Consider the following 23046-nt stretch of genomic DNA (forward strand, 5'->3'; position numbering starts at 1 on the left):
ATCCTTTCGGAAAATAAAATAAAATAAAATAAAATAAAATAAAATGAAATGAAATGAAATAACCAGATGCACAAAGGAGAATATTAATAGAGCGAGATCATGCACAACCATGCACACAGTTCTCCAAAGAAAATTAACAAGTTCTCTGCAACAGATTGAAACCAAATTCAGTCCTGTGAGATTGGTGCGACTGGCTAGACTAAAAGATGTGGTTGTTTTTTTCCTGGCTGTATTGCAATTTATGAAAACTGGAGCAAAGCTGGTGTTTTCTTTGTAATGCTTTAGTTCTGCTAAGCTTGCAGCCAGCCCATTCCCCCAGGGGATAGAAGCAGTAGTGGGATTCAACTGGTTCGCACCACTTCAGCCGAACCGGTCATTAAATTTCTGGCTGGCCCCACCCTGTCCCTTCCAGAAGTCCCCATGTGCTCCGTTTGGCTCCCAGGTAAGCGCAGGGAGGCCTACTAGCCCAAAACGGGGTGCTGGGGTTTGTGGTGTGCCCTCCCCCCGTGGCCCGTTTTTGCTCCCAGTTGGCTGCAGGGAGGCCTACTAGGCCCAAAACAGGCCACGGGGGGGTGGGGGGTGGCACCACCCCCGTGGCCCGTTTTTGCTCCCAGGGGGGTGCAGGAGGCTGACTGCTGCCTGTCACACCCCCTGGCCACGCCCACCCAGCCATGCCCACCCAGCCGGTCATTAGGGCAGAGAACCAGTTGTTAAATTATTTGTATCCCACCACTGGATAGAAGTTTTGAGGCCCTCCTCTCTTGTCCCTTGTCCCCATCACCAATATGTTAGCTTCTACTTCCAGGGCTTTTAAATGAAATGAAGGGATGCTTGGATTTTTTTTTTCCTCTTCTCTTCTCTTCTCTTCTCTTCTCTTCTCTTCTCTTCTCTTCTCTTCTCTTCTCTTCTCTTCTCTTCTCTCTTGGTTGACTCTTGCTGGGTGATGATATAATGAAAGGGCTTTGGGATTCCCATTATGGTTCTGCCTGAAGGAGGTAGATCTTTGTTATGTAGAATAGACTAGCCCAGGCCTTAATGGCCCATTGATAAAGGGGGCTGAGTTTCTGCCTCCTTTTTAGGGGAAATATTCTGCCCTTTTAATATTTCCTAAAATATCTCATTTTCCTAGAAGAGGGGTGGGTGCTAACTTCCTACAATAGGTAACCTCATCAAAGTGTAGAATTTGCAGGGAATGCCAGGGACTCCATAGTGCAATCCTGAGCTACATATATTCTTTTTTATTGGACAGTGAAATATACAAGTACTTTTAATCTCATTTTTTTAACCAACCTAAACAAGATATTATTTTCTGGATAGCATTTAAAAGACTCAGCTGGGAGCACAGTCTCACATTTTATGAAAATCTGCTTTCAGTAAAACCCAGTCTTAATGGACTACATTTCTGGTGTCCAGAGTCTGATTAGAAAATGAGCAAGAATCTGCCATACTTTCTTAATGATTTCAGATATATCACTCAAAGCTAAGAGTTCCAACTAAAAAGCTATTTTGTGGAAGGTCCTCAAAATTCTGGTATGTTTAGGAGAACCTCTTATTACAAGTGACATCAAAATATTGGGTTTGTCATACCTGAAAAAGCCAGAACCATATTTATCTTTCATTCCCTTTTTTAGTCTCTAAATATAATTTTAAAAATCATTATAATGCCTATGGAAAGCCACTCGCCTCAAAGGCAGAGGTAGGATTCAGCTGGTTGGGACTAATGCCACCACGGGCTGCCCCCCCCATTTTCGGCCTGTTTTTTGGCTCTTTTCTTGGCCGTTTTCAGGCTGTTTTGGGGGGCTTTTTGGCCATTTTTGGGCCATTTCCAGGCCATTTTCCAGGCCATTTCCAGGCCATTTGAGAGGCCATTTTTGGTCATTTTTTGGACCATTTTCAGGCTGTTTTTCGGGCCATTTCTGGCCTGAAAAACAGCCTAAAAATGGCTCGGAAAGCAGGCTGAAAAATGAGCGGACGCGGGGCCAGCCAATGGTGGGATTTGCTAGTTTGCCAAACTGCGCGGAATCGTAACTACTGGTTCGCCCGAACTGGTGTGAACCAGCAGCAGCCCACCTCTGCCTATAGAGCCAGCTATGACCCCTACATAACCCCTGCATGGTCCCATGAGAATCTGACAACAGCCAATAGAACACATGTTCTTGCACAGGAACAAGAAGTTCAAGTGCAAAACCCAGAGATGGTATTTAAAAACCCTCATTCTCAACTCAATGTGGTCAGCTACCCAGAATCACATGTACTTGGTGGTTCTGTTTCATCAATAAATGGACCCTCTTTCCAATCAGCCTCCAGCCTCCATTTTGTCTCCAATGCCTTTCTTCTGGTTGGAACTGAACCAGATGGATATTTCTTCCAACAGATGAGATGCCTGACATGAGCATCTAGAGGGCCAGTACCGGTAAAATCCATGTAGCTTGTGGCTGGATATTACCCTTATTTGAAACAGAGGGTAACATAAATAACCCTGATGAATCAGATGAGATCCTACAGGACTAGGTGGGCATATCAACTAATTTGTTATAAAATAGCTTCAATATTTGTAGTTTCCCTGAAGGTAATTCTCCTTCATCTGAAGAACTGTCCAAACAAACCACAATTGAGATGAGCAGAGAATGGAAACTTTGTAGTATGAATAAGCTGACACCAGAAATGGCTGCTTTTTTTCTTAGGCAACATTATTTTTTTTTAAAAAAATCTTCATTTTCTAGTGAGTCATCTCAGAGACAGCCAATCCAGCAGAGATGCCTCTTGATCATCTCATCCAACAATCAAGGGGGAAAATAGCAAATAGTAAATCCTTCCGTGACCTTTTAAGATATTCAGGCATCTGAAAATTCCCTTACATTTATTTATCTTTTATGATGGTAATTCTTGACAGTTTTTGTTACTGCAATACTTGAAGTGGTTATACCCATTATCTTAGGACTTACTTTTTATTTTATGGATCGGGGTGCAACATGCAAATAGGACGTACCAATTTAATTATCTCAACAATCCTATGGGGTGGGTTGTAATGACAAACTAAGTTCCTGGGATCATCAGCTTCAGAGAGGATTTGAACTCAGGCCTTCTAAGCACCTCAAATACTGCACTATTTTAGTTTGCATTCTAAAACCACTAAATAGACTGAAACCTAAAATGTGTCAGGTACTAGTTTTCTGCTGAAGACAGAAGGTGTAGAAAGACTGAATGTTGGGGCCAGAACCCCATAATTGGGGAGAATCACCTAGAGAACCCTGATAAATAATTCCAACAACAGATCTGTCTGGAAATAGGCTGTTGATCACTGCAACTTCATTGATGTCTTTGTATAGTTTAAAACAATCGTAACATTAAGTGCTGGTTGTTCAAGAAATACGCTTATGCTGACCTATGACCATAATAAATATTTTACATAGCCTCCCCTCTTAAAAAAAATAAGCAGGTTGTCTTCACTTATTTCTATAATTATGATTTGGCTATGATTGAAATGAACTTCAAATTCAACACAAAACATGATCAGAATATTGGGTCTTGCCTTGCTTAAATTAGGTTTAGCAAACAGGTGTTTTTTTTTTTAAATGAGACTACTTGACTGTTTTATGTATATGAATATGAAAAGAAGGATTAGGGGTGACATGATAGCAGTCTTCCAATATCTCAGGGGCTGCCACAAAGAAGAGGGAGTCAAGCTATTCTCCAATGCACCTGAGGGCAGGGCAAGAAGCAGTGGATGGAAACTAGTCAAGGAGAGAAGCAACCAAGAACTAAGAAGAAATTTCACAACAGAACAATTAATCAGTGGAACAACTTGCCTCCAGAAGTTGTAAATGCTCCAAAACTGGTAGTTTTTAAGAAGAGATTGGATAACCATTACTCTGAAATAATATAGGGTTTCCTGCCTAAGCAGGGGGTTGGACTAGAAGACCTCTAAGGTCCCTTCCAACTCTTCTATTCTATTCTATTCTATTCTATTCTATTCTATTCTATTCTATTCTATTCTATTCTATTCTATTCTATTCTATTCTATTCTATATACATACATACCAGGGGTGGGTTCTACTTACCTTTACTACCGGTTTGCAACGGGAGCAAGAGTGCGCGCTTGCTTTGCTCGCATATGCGTTTTTGCACATGGGCAGATCACCCATGATGACATTGTGGTGGGTGGGCGGAGCCTCCCGCCGGTTTTACTACCGGTTCTATAGAACCAGACCGAACCGGGGGCAACCCACCACTGATACATACATATATGTGTGTGTGTGTGTGTGTTCACCCTATTTCTCAACCTTGGCAACTTTAAGATGTGTAGACTTCAACTGGCTGGCTAAGGAATTCTGGGAGTTGAAGTCCACACATCTTAAACTTGCCAAGGCTGAGAAGCCTGCTCTCTCATAAGAGGAATGTAGAATTAGTTTGGCAGCAGGCAACAGTGACGGGGAGTACATAAGATTAGTAATCATTTCTCACCTGAAGTAATCCCCCTGCCCATTTCAAGGACAGGCAGGAAATCATTAAGTGCCAGGACAAAAGTTATCCAGCTTTATTCCTAGCTGCAAATCACATGCTTCCCCACCGCTTCATTCCATGGTTGTAAAGATGTATTTATAATGCCATGGATCATTGCACAGAGCAGTAGGTTTGTCCCTCTGCCATACATTAACTCTCACTCATTGCTCCTGTAGCAGGAAGGACTAGACAGCATTATGGCCAAGCAGTACGAAAGCTTCCTCTCCTAATGGAGATTGTGCAGTAATTATTATTCAATTCAGTTCCATCTTATTGTTCGAGCCATTAGGCACAACAAGTGCTTATTATAGAAGAGCTGCATGAATGTTCATAGGACTGCTGTACTCTGTCACCTTATTGTTAAAAGTTGAAATAATCTACTATACAGAGTAGCTGGAAAATCTGTTGCTGTGGGGCAAGCCGTGGGGGGTGGGCAATAATGGGTGGGAACAACACAATCCAGTTCTTTTACTTTTTTTAATGTACTTTTTTCTTTTGCATTGGCCTTCTGGGCTACCAATTTTTCAGGGTTACAGAGAAGGAAATGATTTGGCAAACATTGGGGCGAATCAGGGGATTATGTTTATTTATTTAGCAAATTAATGCAGCCACACAATTCAAGCAGAGGGGACTCTGGGTGGCTACAAAATTTTTAAAACCATCATATGATAAAAAAAAATCCACACACACACCCATAGCAGCAATGTCAAATTTACCGTGTGATCAGCTATGTCTCCAATGGACTTCATGAAGACTTTCCTGCCATCTCCTGAAAAATCAATGCACAATCACCAATTTTTTTCCCCTGCTAGGAGATAATCCAATGGATGTAAAACAGACAGTCGTTTAGTGAAACAGAGAGACTTGTGTGTGTGATGTGAGTTCAAGATTAGAACATGGAACTGACGAAGGAGACTTCAGTCCACCAAAGCATAAGTCAGAGTTAATTTGTTCTGCAAAACTGGTTTTCGACGACACAAAACAAGTACAGGTAGTCCTTGATTTACGACCGTAATGGACCCTGTCCATTCCAGTGATGGTCATAAAGCAGATCGCCTACGTGACCGACCTGATTTTATGACCTTTTTTGCGATGGTCATTAAGCAAATGTTGCAGTCATAAAGCTGGTGTCATGGCTGTAAAACAAACCCATTGTTTGCTATGAAGCTTTTTTCGCCAAAACCCAGAAGTAAATGCTGATTTTTGGCAAAAAAAACAATGTAAAATGCAGTCTCAAGGCTGCAGGACATTGCAAAATTCCATAAATGAAGGTGAATTGCCAAGTGTCTGAATTGGAGTCACATGACCACAGGGTGGGGGCAGCCTTCAGAACGTTGGAACCTGGTTGTAAATATCTATGAGAGGCTCTGTTGTAAGATCAGATGGTCACTAAGCAACTAGTCATAAGTCAAGGACTAGTTGTATATGTTTGCAGCTATGGAGGGATACAAGATGAACTTTCCCCACTCTCTTAAAAATAATTAAAATGCTCAGATTCACGTAGTGTGTTGTGTATCCTGGTATTTTAGTTTGCTATTTTTTTAAACTTATGTAACATATGAACCTAGTCATTGTGACTTCTCCAAACAACTATGGAAAAGACAGACTATTGCTTAGAAAGTTGTAGAAATTGAGTTCTGATTATGGCACCCAAGTAGTCCAGTGAAGTTTGGATATAGCCTTCTTGCCCCTGATGGTCTCCTATGTGTTGAATTACAACTCCAATCACTCATATGTACTATGTCTGGTGCAGTGGTGGGTTTCAAAATTTTTTGCTACCGGTTCTGTGGGTGTGGCTTGGTGGGCGTGGCATGGCTTGGTGGGCGTGGCAGGGGAAGGATACTGCAAAATCTCCATTCCCTCCCCAATCCAGGGGAAGGTAACTACAAAATCCCCATTTCCTCTCGATCAGCTGGGACTTGGGAGGCAGAGAATAGATGGTCAGAATTTTTACTACCAATTCTCCAAACTACACAAAATTTCTGCTACCGGTTCTCCAGAACTGGTCAGAAACTGCTGAAATCCACCTCTGGTGTGGTGTCATATTGGCAAGAAATGCTAGCTTTACTTGTCTGCCGTATCTACAAGGAGCCAGAATATGAAGTATGCTATAGTGTGTGTTAAAGCTTCTTAAAGCTAAAGAGGAAAAGATATTTCCTCTGATTCATTTACAAATTCTCTAACCAGGGCAGATTTCAGAACTGAAAACCAAACACTTTCTGTATGCAGACCGAATGCTTGACCACTGAGCTATGGCATTTCTAAAGTGCATTAGTTATTGGAAGAACAGAACTGGGGAGGTGATCTATACTTCTAAATTACTTCTGCTCTTAAGAGACTTTTTCCTCACTGTCCCCAAGCAAGGTTGATTTAGAACACTAATATTAAGTAACCACAGCCTGCATGACAAGTATCCAAACTGAATCTTATGTACACTTGCTTAAAAATACATTCCCTTGCTTTCAATAGATTATTTTCCAAGGAAGTGTAGGAATCTTGATTCTTGGGAATCTATTATGCTCATAGCATAATAGGGGTGACCTTGGAGGGATTTTGAGGGCCATCTCATTGCTGTGATGATTGTTCTCTTCTTTGACAGATGGCTATTCAGCTTCTGCTGAAATATGTCTAGTAATACATGCACATCACTTCTCCAAGTATTCTTCTAAGGAGAACATACATTAAAAGAAAATTCTGAAATCTGCTTATTTCATAAAAGCAGTAATGAAAAATGTGCATCATTCCATTTTTACCCAAATCATCCCCATCATCACCTTTACTTAATGACCGCATAATCCCTTGCGGGGTGGAGTCTGGGCACACTGAGAATTTATCTGCTAAACAAAACTCTGCATTAGCGACAGGAAAGGCATCCGGCCATTAAAACACTCTGCTAGCTCCATTCAGTTGCCCATTTTTACCCAAATGAGGTTGCTAAAATCACACCAGGTGGAAACTAGAGGTAGGGATTGCATTGAAAAGACAGAGCTCATATTGTTTTAAAGAAAACAAGTTCCCAGTCAAGGCACTTCCACACACAGCCACTGTTTCACTCCCCAGTAAGAAACAAACCAATTGTCTTTGGAGATTCTCAGTCATCCAGATCAGGGGTCCCCAATCTTGGCAACTTTAAGCCTGGTGGACTTCAACACCCAGAATTCCTCAGCCAGTTTTGCTTTGCTGTCTGAGGAATTCTGGGAGTTGAAGTCCGCCAGGCTTAAAGTTGCCAAGATTGGAGACCCCTGATCTAGATCATAGTTGTCTCAAAGGAGTTCACCGCCCCCCAAAAAAAGCAACTGGACTGTTTTTTCCTTGAGGAGGAAGAAGAAGACGTTTGACTTCTCATCTAAGAAGCTTCATCAGATTCACAACTGAGGAAGCTTCTTGGATGATAAGCCAAACATCTTCTTTTTTCTTCCTTAAGGAAAAAACAATCCAGTTTTGAAAAAAAAAAAGCACATTTGAGATAGAAACCAATTCCCACTGATTTGTAATTTTTCCCATAATTGCCATGCTTGAAATGCTAAACTATGAATGAATCAGCCATCTAATCAACAGAATCATGTTTCTCAAACTTAGCAACTTTAAAGTGCATGGACTTCTATTCCCAGAATTTTCCAGCTGGCTAGGGAATTCTGGGAGTAGAAGCCCACGTATTTTAAAGTTGCCAAACTTGAGAAATACTGCAGTAGGGAAACAAAACACACAAAACCGTGGGAAATAAGAACAATAGTAACAATTTTATGAAAGAAATTTTAGTTCACACAAATGTTTCTATTTCTGCCTTCATGGAGTATTCTTCTTAATTTTGCTCCCACAATTATCCATGCAGAGATTTGCACATTCAAATTCACAGTATTTCATATAGAGAGGAGGAAGCAAACTAATGAAGGAGCAGTGTGAGATTTCCGATTCCATTCCAATTCTTCTTCCACAAAATGATTCATATTATGGGCGAATACAGAAGGGAGAAGCACTGAGGCAAAATATTGGCAACAAGGATTTTACTGTTCCAAAATGTGTTTGGTATTCTACTGTTGAGATTCAACATCCCTTCTCTGAAATTCAATATCCCTATATTACCCTTCCAATCTTTTGGAAGTATCACAAACACTCGCACAGCTTAAAATGCCTATCCAAACAGGCAGCTCAGCAAAATGTCAACTCCCTTCCTGAACCCCAGTTATGTGATATAGAGCTTCCCACGCTTTGGATGAAACCACAAGAGTTTGCAGGGAGGGGAGAGGGAGAGACCACTTGAGGATGGTAAGTTTAAATTTTTGTAAAAATCTGGATGTGAAGCAGTCATACAACATTGCAGAGAGATCTGGATTCTGGACATTATGGTTTTCCTGGCTTACGGTACTAAGAATGTTGGAGCATAAATGTTGAAATATTTTCCCATGGTTGCATGACCATGATTTGTGACATTTTTGGCGTTGTTTACTTTCGGTTTCTGCCCAAAAAATTCCCGTTGCAGACAATGGATTTGCTTAATAGCTGTGGTGTTCACTTATGACAATGGAGTTTGCTTTACTACTGTTGAATTTGTTTAATGACCACTACAAAAAAAGGTCATAAAATTCTGTAAGGTGTAAATAGTGACCTGGTTAAAAATTGGCACAATTTGTCACTTCAAGGCTCAATTACAGTCATAAGTCAAGGATACCCATATAGCTGTCATATATATGCATGCAAATACATTTTTAATAACACCCCTGATCTCTCTCCGATTAATGACAGGAACTGGTCCCAAAAGGTAGGGATTATCCCAGATAAACAGGGATAAAGACACTGCAAGTGTTTAGAAAGTTTAGAAAGGCACTTAAGACCTGGCTGATTTCCCAGGTGCCTGAGTCAGAATGAGGAGAATTCCCAACTGAATGATGTAGTTTATTTTGGTTCTGATCACCATTGAATTGTTTGAATTGGTTTTAATGGCACATGCTAACTTTTTTTTTTTTTTTGCATTTTTGCTTGATCATTTTTTGATATGCCACCAGGGTCAGCTCATTTAAACTCGGTGGTCCTATAAATATTCCAAACAAATAAATTGAGAAGTTGTCTCTTCCGAGGACTGTCTTCTGTTATATCAAATCCCAAGAAAGACTCTTAAGTATGCAGAAGGAAGACCTTGAAATTGCTCATTGACAGAGAGTAACTACAGCTGGGATCTCCAGAATAATGTCCTAAGATGCTCTTCTTGGTACCTACCAGGCACGTTACCCTACCCACAAAGACAGGCAAGACACCAGAATATAAACTCAGCTGTCATTTCCTCCTCCATCTTCCCTGAGTCTTCACACAGCCCTGGTTCAGGTCGGTGTTCGGGGCTCAGGACCCCCCGGACAGCACCCCGGTATCTGGGGAGCTGGTGAATTGTTTAATGGAGATTTAGGTTAATGTCAGGGTTCCAAGTAACACCCCCAATGAAAGAAAACTCCAAGGCTTGAATTTCCTCAAAGTTACATTTTATTAGAGATGTCATATTGGCACATTTGGGAAAACCTGAATCTGAAAGTTTCCAGGTTTTCCTCACGCAAAGAAAAGTTCAAGTCCCTGCCCAACACCCACAAGTCCATCATATGGCCCAATCAAAGCACCATCCCAACTGGAGATGCCTCCCAGTTCCAGCCTCCCAGGTGCAGGGCAAGATGACCTTGACTCTCTGAGAAAAGAATGTTATTATGACTATATATCATCCATGCTCCATACAATGCCCCCTCCCAGTTTCCCACAGTAGTAAATGTGGCAGGTCTGAAGACCCAATGCAAAAGATGGCTTCCAGGCCTGACATCAGCATCCGTACTATTTTATTTTATTTTATTATTTTATTAGATTTTTATACCGCCCTTCTCCCACTGGACTCAGGGCGGTGAACAGCCAAGAATAAAAAACATCACATACAAAATTTAATTTTTTTAAAAAAAGAATTAAACAAATTTTGGCCCAATAAATTTAAAACACCCGAGCTAAAATCAATTAACAATTAAAAATATCTAAAGGGGGGGGGGGGTTTAAGCCAGCCTGGCTTGATGAAAGAAAAAAGTTTTAAGGGCACAGCAAAAAGCACAAAGATCTGGGATCCTACGTATCTCCCGGGGCAGGTCGTTCCAGAGGACAGGTGCTGCCATAGAGAAGGCCCTCCCCCTGGGGGTCGCCAGCCAACATTGTCTGGCCGACAGCACCCTGAGGAGTCCCTCTCTGTGGGAGCGTACTGGCTGGTGGGAGGCTATCGGTGGCAGAAGGCGGTCCCGTAAGTACCCAGGCCCTAAGCCATGGAGCGCTTTAAAGGTGGTAACCAACACCTTGAAGCACACCCGGAAGACCACTGAGAGCCAGTGCAGTTCACGCAGGAGGGGTGTCACATGGGAGCGCCCCGTCGCTCCCATAATCCCCCGCGCGGCCACATTCTGTACCAGTTGGAGCCTCTGGGTGCTCCTCAAGGGGAGCCCCATGTAGAGAGCATTACAGTAGTCCAGGCGGGAGGTGACGAGTGCCTGAGTGACCGTGCGAAAGGAGTCCTGATCCAGAAAGGGACGCAACTGGCGAATCAGGCAAACCTGATAAAAAGCCCCCCCTGGCCACGGCTGTCATATGCTCTTCTAAAGACAGCCGTGTGTCCAGGAGCGCCCAAATACTAGCACTGATGGTGTTACCTAGTTAGGGTAATGAAATGTCTGCAAGAAAACAAGCAAGCTCAGAGAGCACCAAGTACCCCTTAGAAAAATGTCTGGATAGTGGATGTGGTGGTACCTAGAGACAGCAGAATAGAAGCAAAGGAACTGCAGAAGATAACAAAATACAAAGACCTCCAAACAGAAATATGTGCCAAAAGAGAGCAAAGATAATACCAATAGTAATGTGCACCTTAGGTGCATCCACAGGTAGGTTTCAGCAAGTTCTGACCAGTTCTGGAGAACCGGTAGCGGAAATTTTGAGTAGTTCGGAGAACCGGTAGTAAAAATTCTGACTGGCCCTGCCCCCATCTATTCTCTGCCTCCCAAGTCCCAGCTGATTGGGAGAAAATGGAGATTTTGTAGTAATCTTCTCCTGGATTGGGGAGGGAATGGAGATTTTACAATATCCTTCCCCTGCCACGCCCACAAGCCACGCCCACCAAGCCACACCCACAGAACCAGTAGTAAAGATTTTTGAAACCTAGCACTGGATGCATCCCAAAACAATTGGAACACCACTTGAACACCATCGGCATTTACAAAATCGCCATCAGTCAATTGTGAAAGGCAGCTTTATTCAGAACAGCTTACATCCTTTTTTGGGGGGGCGGGATTTGATTTATATGCCGCCCTTCTCCGGAGACTCAGGGCGGCTTACAATGCGTTAAGCAATAGCCTTCATACTTTTGTATATTTTATACAAAGTCAGCTTATTGCCCCCACAATCCGGGTCCTCATTTTACCTACCTTTGAAAGGATGGAAGGCTGAGTCAACCTTGAGCCTGGTGAGATTTGAACTTGCAGTAATTGCAGGCAGCTGATGTTAATAACAGTGCTTTAGTCTGCTGCGCCACCAGGGCTCTCCTGCAATGATACCTCTTAACACCATCATACATCCACATCTGCCTATCCCAGGTCCTTGGGAAAGACTCAGAAGCTGGATAAAAATGCCAAATCCAGTCTGAACATCTGGCTGACTGTGCGATGGACCATAAGAATGAGGGAGGGGCTTGTGATGCCCTGAGGGGGTTGAAAGCTATACTGGCAGTAGTCGGGTGAAATGCTCCCGGTTCGGACCGGATCACGCAGTCCGGTAGCGGTGGAGGTGGGTGGTTCGGAGAACCGGTAGCAAAAGTTCCTGTCCCCCCCCAATTGCCCAGCTGAGCCGTGCAATCATCAGAGGCTTTTTTTTATTTTTAAAAGCATTTTTTCTACAACCTATTTGGCCGAAAAAATGCTTTTAAAAGTAAAAAAAAAGCCTCTGATGATCGCGCGGCTCAGCTGGGATCATCAGAGGCTTTTAAAAGCATTTTTTCTACCTCTTCGGCAGAAGAGGTTATAGAAAAAATGTTTTCAAAAGGAAAAAAAGCCTCTGCCGATCAGGCAATTCAGCTGGGATCGTCAGAGGCTTTAAAAAAAAAAAGCTTCTGCCGATCAGGCAAGTCAGCTGGGATTGTCAGAGGCTTTAAAAGCATTTTTTTTACAAGGTTTACAAAGGTTTTAAAAGTAAAAAAAAAAAAAGTTGGCCATGCCCACTCGGTCATATTACCCCCTCCCACCAAGCCACGCCACAGAACCGGTAGTAACAAATTTTACATTTCACCACTGGCAGTAGTGTATTCTATCAGAAAGGTAAGACAGGAATTAGCGGAAGACTAAAGGTATTAGTCTTAGCCAGACTAAAGGTATTCATCAACCAATTTTGAGGGAGATAGATATCCAGAAATTCAAATAATAAAATTAAATTAAAACTATTTACTAGAGAGAGAAAACTGAAAAAGAATCCTATATCAGATGAATCATAATCCAGATCAACAAGAACTGTGTCAGATTTTAGAGTTTCTGGGCATCTGTTGACATATGCACAACCATGGTTGGGTAACCAGGGCCAAGCCCTGAAGGATTTACTGGAAGAACAGCAACCACAGACAAGACAAAAGTAGACTGCGTTTGAAAATCGCTTCTTTATGACTTGCCATTATAAATCGGAAGCAACAAAGCAAGAATACTTAAAGTGAATGTTTGAATATTGGAAAAGAATCTAACCAGGCTCAAATGTCACTGAACAACGATTAGCAGACCAAAGGAGATTTATTAACAGAAATAAAATATTCAGGGATGCAGAACTGGAAGAGATTCAGAAAAATCGTAAAAATGGAAAACTCCCAAAACAACAAGACAAGAACAATTGCAAATATAGAATAAGAAATATCATATAAGAAGTAATAACAACAGAGCCAGTACAAACCAGTCCTGAAACAACCTATTAACTGACACCACCCTCCTCCTCAAAAAATGTTGAAGAACTAAAGGAGAAAATTATGGCATATGCAGAATTACCAGTAGAAAGACAGACACTGCCAGCATTGAAAATAATACCCAAAACAGAGCTGGCAGCTATAATGAAGGATGTGAGCGAGGTGCTTGCAAGGATTAAAATAACATCTATTGAACAGACCAGTCAGCTTGCCTACAGTACAACAGTGGTAGTTACAGAAAAAACTGGTTATCAAAATTAGAAAAGACAATATTGATTTGGTGGAAACACCATTAAAACCATCAATACCTGGGCCACACCTGTGATATGATATATTGCTGGAATTATTAACTGGACACAAGCTGCACTGTTCGGTTTGAACTGAAAAGCAAGAAAGCTAATGACTGTTCACTATGTATTACATCCTCATAATTATATGGATAGATTATACCTGCCCCTTAGAAATGGAGGCAAGGGTTTACTTTAAGTCAAGCTAACTGTGGAATGATTCTTGATGAACGTATCTTTTCTTTTATGTACACTAAGAGCATATGCATCAAGACAAATTCCTTGTGTGTCCAATCACACTTGGTCAATAAAAAATTCTATTCTATTCTATTCTATTCTATTCTATTCTATTCTATTCTATTCTATTCTATTCTATTCTAACTGTGGAATAAGGAAAGCATGCATTGGCTCATTACATAAAAGACAGCGAAGAACAAGCATTGATGCAAGTTAAAAAAATGGAACTTATTGAACATGCAGGAAACAAAACATGAATATTGAAATAATGTAATAAAAGCAAGAACAGAATGCTGACAAGGAAAAGCATTACATGGTCAATTTCTACAAAAGATTGAGGGGAATGTCGATAAAGATAAAACCTGGCAACTGGAACATTAAAAAAAGAAACTCAAGGCTTGATTTTGGCTGCTCAAGACCAAGCTCTTTGAACTAATGCAATCAAGGCCTAAACTGAAAAATTGTCAAATGATTCAAAATGCAGACAGAAGAAACAGAATATTATATATTCAGCTCATGCAAGAAGAGTGCACAAATTGATTATAAACAACGACATAACACAGTTGCCAAAATGATTCACTGGAACATCTGTAAAAATTATCATGTGCCAGTAATGAAAAATTGGTGGGAACATATTGTTGGAAAAATAGTAAAAAATGAGCAGGTTAAAATAATGTGGGAGTTCAGAATACTAACTAGTAAAGTCTTGGCTCATAACACATCAGATTTAACTGTGCTTGAAAAGAAGACAGTGTGGATAATTGATGCGGTAATACTAGCGGACAGTTGAACAGGAAAAAAAAAAGATTTGGAGAAGACCACACAGTATCAAAACCTGAAAACTTAATTTGAAAGATTACAGCATAAACCAGCCATGATGGCCTAAGGGTTATCAACACACTAGGTGCCATACCAAAAAATCTTGGACAGCAGTTCGAAAATCTACACATTGACAAAAATGTCCATCTTTAAAATACAAAAAGGCTACCCTGCTTGTATTTGCAGATATACTATGACTCAATAAAGCAATTTTTTGAGAAAGATAAAAGTCTCAGTGTTGCTGAATTGATTGGGTTCATTCCTTGGAATATGCTGACACATTATGACATCCTAAATTCTTGGGAAGAACTCAATACCAATTAAGGCTGACACCAATTAAAGAACGTATAAAGCTGTGATTTTGCATTTTTGTGTATATAATAATAACTAAAAACAACGACATGTCAAAGTAACAACTGTGTTGCATTGGAATATCTGCAAGAAATACTGTTTGCCTGAAAGAAATGGTGAGAACCACAAAATAGGCCAAGTAATAGAAAATGAAGAAGCTAAAGCGCTCCAGGACTTTAGAATTCAAACACAACACCTCAGATTTAACCATTGTTGGTCAGAAAGACAAAAAAAGTGGATACAGCAATAATTGGAAACAGCAGAAGAGAAGAGAAAGAACTGGAGAAGATAACAAAATACAAAGACCTGCAAATAGAACAACTGTGGCAAAAGAAAAGGAAGATGATCCCAATACTGATAGGTGCCTTCAGTGCAATTTCAAACATCTGGAGTACCACTTGAATCCCATCGGCATTGACAAAATCACCATCAGTCAATTGCAAAAGCAAGCTTTATTTGAAACAGCTTACATCCTGCAACAATACCTCCAATACTGTGAAACATCCACATCTGCCTATCCCAAGTCCTTGGGAAGGATTCAATAGGAAGACAAAAATCCTGTCTGAATATCTGGCTGACTGTGCGATGAACCCTAATAATGCTGCAAATATGAAAGAGAAATATCAGCCTCCAATTCCATCCCATAGGCATTCTTACAAAGTAAAAATGGCCTGTAGCTAAAGTGGAAATGTCCACATTTTTGGGGGGAGGAAGGGGAGACCGGAGGGCAGAAATATCCTAGGGGAGGAAGGATGGCAAAAAACATCATTGCCAGCTTTTCTAAATGTGGTGTTCATTGTCAGCCATAGCCACCGTGGCATCCATTTTGAAAAGAGGGAAGTCTTTCCCTCAGCCATCTGTGAAAGTCTCCACAATATGCCCACCTGCCCAGCCAGATGGTGGACCTCCGACCTTGACAACAGACTGAGCAGTCACGCAACTCACTTAGTCACAGTTTCCCCCCCCCTCCTTGTTGTGAGATATGGTGTATTTTTACCTTTAAATGCATTATGTTTACATAAACATCTCTCTTTATAAATTAGCACATGCAAATGTAATGCAAACCTATTGGTGTGAGTGATACATTTTTTGAACGCGTCAGTGATATATTTCCTTTTTGGGAGGGTATGAAAATGTGGGGAGCATGAAGATATCTAGATCTCCTGGAGATTAAGGCTGGTGTTTTGTTTTTTTTTAAAAAAAATCTGCATTTCCCAAAATGGCAGTCTTGAGATTGGTAAGGAGTGCAATTCTGAGACTTTTCAGCCTGTCTCTAGCCAAACATTTGGGGAGTTGAAATCCCAATGAAAAAGCAGCCCTCGATATCTTTGTATCTCATTACTGTACTCTTGATGATTACAAGCTGAAAGTGAGCTGTGAAGCTCAGCGGGCCCCACAATCTCACTCTGACACGTGGAAATATTATTCTCACAGGAGGCCAGGGAGGAGAGTGACCAAATACACTTTGCAATGTACACTTATATGCAAGAGTACAACATCAAAAGGCATATTTGGGTTGTTGTTTTTTTAGCATCACTGCAGTTCTGAACCAACACCTAGAATCATATAAATGTTTTCCCTGCTGTGATTTGTGAATTGGAAAGAAGACTTGCCATAAAATGGAGTTGCAAATCTCTCTCTCTCTCTCTCCCCCCCACTTCCTTTCCTCAATCAGGGCTGGCAATATAAACCAAGACCTGGATCCAGACAGTCCCACCTGCGTGGCTGGGGAAGTATGGTTCGAAGGAAAAAGGTAAGAAGTACGCCTGGAAAAGATACTATTTATTTATTTAATAAATGCATATGCTGCCTATTTTTCTGTCCAAAATGACTGTTAATCTGAGTGGGTGTGAAACAGGGGTGGGTTCTACTTACCCTTACTACCGGTTCGCAATGGGGCTGCGCGCACTTGCTTCGCTTGTGCGTGCACACACTCTTCTGCACAAGTGCAGAAGCTTCTACGCATGCGCAGAAGCATTTTGATGACATCGGGGTCGGTGGGCGGAGCCTCCTGCCGGTTTTACTACCAGTTCTATAGAACTGGTGCGAACCGGGGGCAACCCACCACTGGTGTGAAAGCTCACCAGTCCTTTAAAGTTATGCATTTGAAAAGGCCCTGTAAGGTCCCAAAATGTACTTGAGTCACCAGAATGCCAAAGAGAGAGACCCAAGAAGAGGCTTGGAAAAATATCAGCTTTTAATTGTACAAAGAAGAGCTGGGTAGACCATACCACAACATGCAGACAAAGAGCATGCAGTGAAAGGCCACACCTTGGGGAAGGTATGGCGTCCTTTTATACCTTCAGAGACATCAGCTTAGTACCCAATTCTGGGCCCCTGGCCCATGCCTTCCTTTGGCAGTGCCGCAAGGAACGGGGGGGGTTGACAGCTTAGCAACAGAGGGGTTGGGTGCTTAGCATCACAGGTATTTGCCCGATGTAATCCTGCCAAACCATGACATACCCCACTTCTTGAGATATCCACCAGGCAGAAGCTTGATCACTGGTAGAAGCAAATGGCAGAGGCAATTCCAATTCTTAGCAAAGCAATTCTTACAGAAGCAAAACAGCAAGTTATTATTATGTCCCAGTTATTCTACCTATTCTACTATTATTATGTCCCTTCAGCCCAGGGGTGGATTGCTACCGGTTCGGGCGAGCGAACCCGTAGCAAAGGTAAGTGAAACCCACCACTGCTTCAGCCCCATGAAACTCTTCTGAAAACTCCCATTTTCCAGGCTTCAGATCAAACAGTGAGGCTCTGGTTCTAAAGATCTGGTTTTAAAAGATAAGCAAAGACACTTCCTTAAGATTTTATTTTCTAAATCACGGAGGTGACACACAAGTAAAAGAAAAAAATACAGGAACCTAGCACCTATATCGACGCAGAGTCTAGGTGCCCAGTTACAATGTTTGCTACAGCATATTAAGAAAATGCTTTAAAGTTGACTGTAAAAATTTAATAACTGTTAAAACTCCATATACCAGGGGTGAAATTCAGCAGGTTCTGACAGGTTCTGGAGAACCGGTAGCGGAAATCTTGAGTAGTTCGGAGAACCGGCAAATATCATGTCAGATGTAAATGCCTTATTCCCTAATGTGTAAATAATGTATATATGGGATATCAGGGGTTAACTTATTCTTTGACTCTTAATGTATTCATAATTCACCACTCCCACTCTTGGCTCCACCCTTTGTATATATAAGAAGCCACCTTCACCATTTTCTTTGCTTCTATCTGTGAATATTCAGTGAATATAGAATGCCTATTATAATTAAAGAGAAATATATTTAAACCTCTAACTCTTATTATTATTATTGAGTCTGATCCTGAAAATATTGCAACAAACTGGTAGCAGAGGATGGTTAATTGACTCAATAAATACCTAAAAATGTCTAAGAAAGATAGGCCCAACACCAGGGCCTACAGCAAAGAAATAGAAACTGAACAAGAAATAATCAACGAATCCACAAACGCGATTTCGAGAGAATCCGAAGAATACACCACTGAAGAAGAAGAATTAATAAATGAAAATGATGGCCAGGAGGAAATCGAAATAGAAAATAACGAACTCAGGTCAGAGATATTGAAGTTATTAAAAAGCCAGAAGAATGATGAAAGCCTCATCGCGAACCTCCAAGAAATGCTGAAGAACAGCGGAGCAGCGAGAGAGAAAAACATCGCTAAAGAGAAACCCAAAGACCAAAAAACTGTGAGTGATATGACTACAGAGAAAGTCGTTATGAAAAAGAAAAGATGTGATCCCGCGCGAAATTTTGAATGGCAGCCATCTTGGTTTCAACAAGCCTCCAAAGTGAGCGAAGCAGAGCCAATCAAAATGCTCAGTTCAAAATTTCTGGCGCGAAAAACGTTATCAGACAACGAAAGTGAAAAGGAGGATTCAAACTCTTCGGAAGAGCCAGAATCAGAAAGTGAAGACGACTTAACGAAATCCCAAGTAAAGTCAGCAATGAAGACGCTTTTTGCTGCATTTGGGCCAAAATTAAAAATTTCCAAAGCGCCAACGAAGAAGCAAGCGAACAAGCCGATACTTCAAGACCTGCACGCTCCCATCCTGACTTCGAGAGCGACGACGCCCGAGCCCAGAGAGCCATGTCGATTCCGCCCTACACCGCAGACCGAAGCAAGCGCCAACGCACCCAAAAGAAAGAAAAGAACAGTCGCCGCCATCAGAACTCCTAAGACCGAGCCAGAGACCGACTCGTCTGGAGAGGAGCGGAGCGAGCGAGCTACAATGGAGAGAACCTTCCACGACGACGCCAAAGAAGAAATGAACAACGCGCATGTGCGAAACTACGTAGATGGTCCGGAAAGACTTGAACTGGCCAGAGAACCGCGCAGACTCGTTGCGAGCATCCCCATGCCGTTTTGCAATTTCCTACACTTGCGAGACCACGGACTACTTCAGGTTGTAAGTAATGGACAAAATAATGTGGGAAACTTACCCAGTGACTTCCCAAAACTTAGGGTTGATGGCATTAATTTGCAAGAATGGTATCAACAGCTCCAGGTTGTCTTTATGAAAGAAAATTTACTATTTTTTATCACTAGTCCCCCAAGAAGACCTTGGACTTTAAAAATAGATTGTTTACACCATAAGGCATTTTTCTTAATAATATCTAGCGTGTCTCCTGCAATGTATCATAGCATCAAACCAAATCTAACTGTTTCAGAAATAATTCAATGCATGTTTAATTTGTTTCACAGCGATAGTGTAGCTACCACCACAAGAATGTCTAAGGACTTCTTTTCTTCCAGAGTAAAACCAGGGGTTTCCATAAGTGAGCATTTAATATCTTTAAACAAAATAAGAGCTGAGCTGCATTTGAGGGGGGAAGTGATTTCAGATCAAACAATGAAAAGTGTTATTATCAATTCACTTGATTCATCATGGGATAGTTTTATGTCACACTTAGACACCATCAATCTAGGATATTTATCAATAGAAAGTCTGTCTAACAAATTGATAGCAGAAGACAATTCAAGAAAAAATCGTTATAGCAATCACACAGAACACAAATCTTTTAGGAAGGTAGCTTTCCAAGAAAAATATAATGAAACTTTTAAATGCCACAATTGTGGGTCCAGGGAACACAACAGAAGAGATTGTCCCAAAATTTCAAAGGAAAGACATAGGTCAGAATATAGGAATAAATACAATTATAGACAGTCTTCCACAGATAGACATAAATATAGAAGCCCACCAAATTACAGAGAAAGTAGAGGGGGCAGAGAAAATTCAAAAGAGAGAAAATCTGGTTCACTGAATGGACTAAATAAACAAGACAGCACTAAAACGCAACAAAATGAGAACAATAATTGGCTTATTGATTCTGGGGCAACTAATCACACCACTAATAACAAAAATATATTGTCTTCATTTACAGAAGATAAGTTTGTAATAAAGGTAGCTAATCAAGAAAAAGTTCAAGTATTAGGCAGAGGGAATGTGACCTTGCCTGGTCTAGGAAAAATAGAGGGGGTATTGTTAATACCAGAAATACCTCATAACATACTAAGTGCCATAAAACTAAGCAGAGATTCTGACATCAATATAGTTTTCTCAAAGGGAAAAGCAACTTTAGAGAAGAATAAAACAAATGTAGGCACTGTGATGATTAAAGGAGGCCTACCCTATCTGATAACAAAAGAAAGATGGTTACATAACATTGATTCAAATATGGAAGATTGTATTGAGGCAGATGATGAAAATATTAGTAACAGTGACAATGATGAATGTAAAATATCTCATGATCACACCGATACACACAATGAGAAGAAACCAAAAATAGGTAAACCAATTCATGACGAGTGTGCTCACATCTTACATAGGAAGTTAGGACATGCAAGTTTTCCTGTAGTACAAAAAATGACTGAACACGCAGAAGGTGTCAAAATAAAAAATTGTGAAAATTATTTGGAATGCTCAGTATGTAAATCTACTAAACTAAAAACTAGTCCCAGGCCAAAAAAATCCACCAGATCAACTAACAAAATTTTTGACTTAGTACACATGGACTTAGTTGGCCCATTAACTCCATCAATCACTTATAGAAAACGTTACTTCCTAACAATAGTAGACGATTACAGTCGCTATGGTTTTGTTTACACATTAAAACACAAGGATGAAACCTTTCAAAAATTTAAGGAATTTTACAAACGCATAGAAACACAACATAATATCAGAATAAAACAAATTATGACAGATAGGGGATGTGAATTCATGTCTAAAGAATTCTCCCAATGGTTAAAGGATAGAGGAATGCTACATTACACGTCTAGTCCATTTTCTGCGTTCCAGAACGGGATTGCAGAGAGAAAGAATTCCACATTACAAACCATGATTAGGTGCACATTAGAGGATGCTGGTTTAGGCAAACAATTTTGGTCAGAAGCCTTACATTATTCAAATTACACTCAAAATAGAACCTGGTCCAGTATTGTGAATAAGACACCATATGAGGTGATGTATAATAGGAAACCAAAATTAGCACACATGCACATATTTGGGGTCACTGCAGACGTACACATACCTAAACAGTTGAGAAGAAAGGGAGAAAACGTATCCAGAAGACTAAGATTTATGGGATATGAAACTGGCACCAAAGGGTACAGATTCATTGATAATAATAACAAATTTATAGTTTCCAGAACAGCTGTGTTCCATGAACAGGCCAACTGGTCTAAATTACATCTTAATGAAATATTTCCAAATAAATGCAAAGATACAAAATCTCGTGAGGAAGGGACAATAGAAAATCAAAATATCAACAAAAATAAAAACAAAACCAAAACATGGACAAATAGTCAACACAAAATAAAGACAGACACATTAACAAAAAAGGAAGCAAGATATTTGCATGACTACCATAGCAAACCTGAAAGAGCTATTAGGAACAACAGAAATCAAATACCAAATAAATACAGAGATTACATAATGCATATGGATGGTGAACAAATAACACCTAATACATATGAGGAAGTATTAAAACTCCCTCGTGAAGAAAAGGAAAAATGGGAACTAGCTATGAAAAAAGAGATGGAAACTTTGCAAGGATTAAATGTATTCACACCTGCGATTGCACCTAAAGATAAAACAATTATTGGTACCAGGTGGATTTATAAAATTAAGAACCTAGAAGGAGGCAATACCCTATACAAAGCTAGATTGGTTGCACAAGGTTATGCACAAAAATATCCGGAGGACTATACTGACACGTACTCCCCCACAGTAAGAACAGAGAGTGTTAAAACAGCTCTAGTAGTAGCATCCGCACTCAATCTTGATGTATTTCAATATGACATACAGACTGCGTATCTACACGCAAAACTAGATAAGGAAATATATGTAAGAGCACCTCACAGTCAATACACTAATAAAAATGAAATTTGGCTATTGAACAAGAGTTTATACGGATTAAAGCAATCTGGCAAAAGATGGTACGATTGCTTGGTAAAAGTACTTAAGACCATGGATTTCAACGCTACCACTGCTGATAACTGTTTCTTTGTCAAAAAGAGTGATGATTACATTGAATTTGTATTGATTTATGTAGATGATATTTTATATATAGGAAAACACAAAGAGAGAAGAGAAATCTTTGTAAACAAGCTAAATGAACATTTCTCGTTGAAATCTCTAGGTAAAGTAAACAAATACCTTGGTGTACAAATTAACAAAACTAGAAGGGGATTCAAACTTACTCAGAAAGATAAGATTATTGAACTTCTAAACAAATGCAATTTAAACAATGCCAAACCCTGTGACACTCCTATGCAAACTGATTTCCTTAGAAATACTGATGAATCTTCCCCTGAATTCAAGGATAATACATTTTATAGATCAGTCATAGGTTCACTTCTTTATATATCTAATTGGACTAGGCCAGA

The 23046-nt window shown here is 40.4% G+C and overlaps 1 protein-coding gene across 2 annotated transcripts in view; it reads left to right on the forward strand.

Moving 5' to 3' along the window:
• GABBR1 (gamma-aminobutyric acid type B receptor subunit 1) overlaps positions 1–23046 on the forward strand; it is a 200383-nt gene that overhangs the window by 35417 nt on the left and 141920 nt on the right. For both annotated transcript variants that reach the window (XM_034431779.3, XM_087883827.1), the window contains exon 2: positions 16811–16888. In XM_034431779.3, the coding sequence (XP_034287670.1) occupies positions 16871–16888 (18 nt within the window). In that variant the 5' untranslated portion in view covers positions 16811–16870. The remainder of the gene's footprint in view (positions 1–16810; positions 16889–23046) is intronic.

The sequence above is a fragment of the Pantherophis guttatus genome, chromosome 2, assembly GCF_059756535.1.
Source record: "Pantherophis guttatus breed Tessera chromosome 2, ASM5975653v1, whole genome shotgun sequence".
Lineage (NCBI taxonomy): Eukaryota > Metazoa > Chordata > Lepidosauria > Squamata > Colubridae > Pantherophis > Pantherophis guttatus.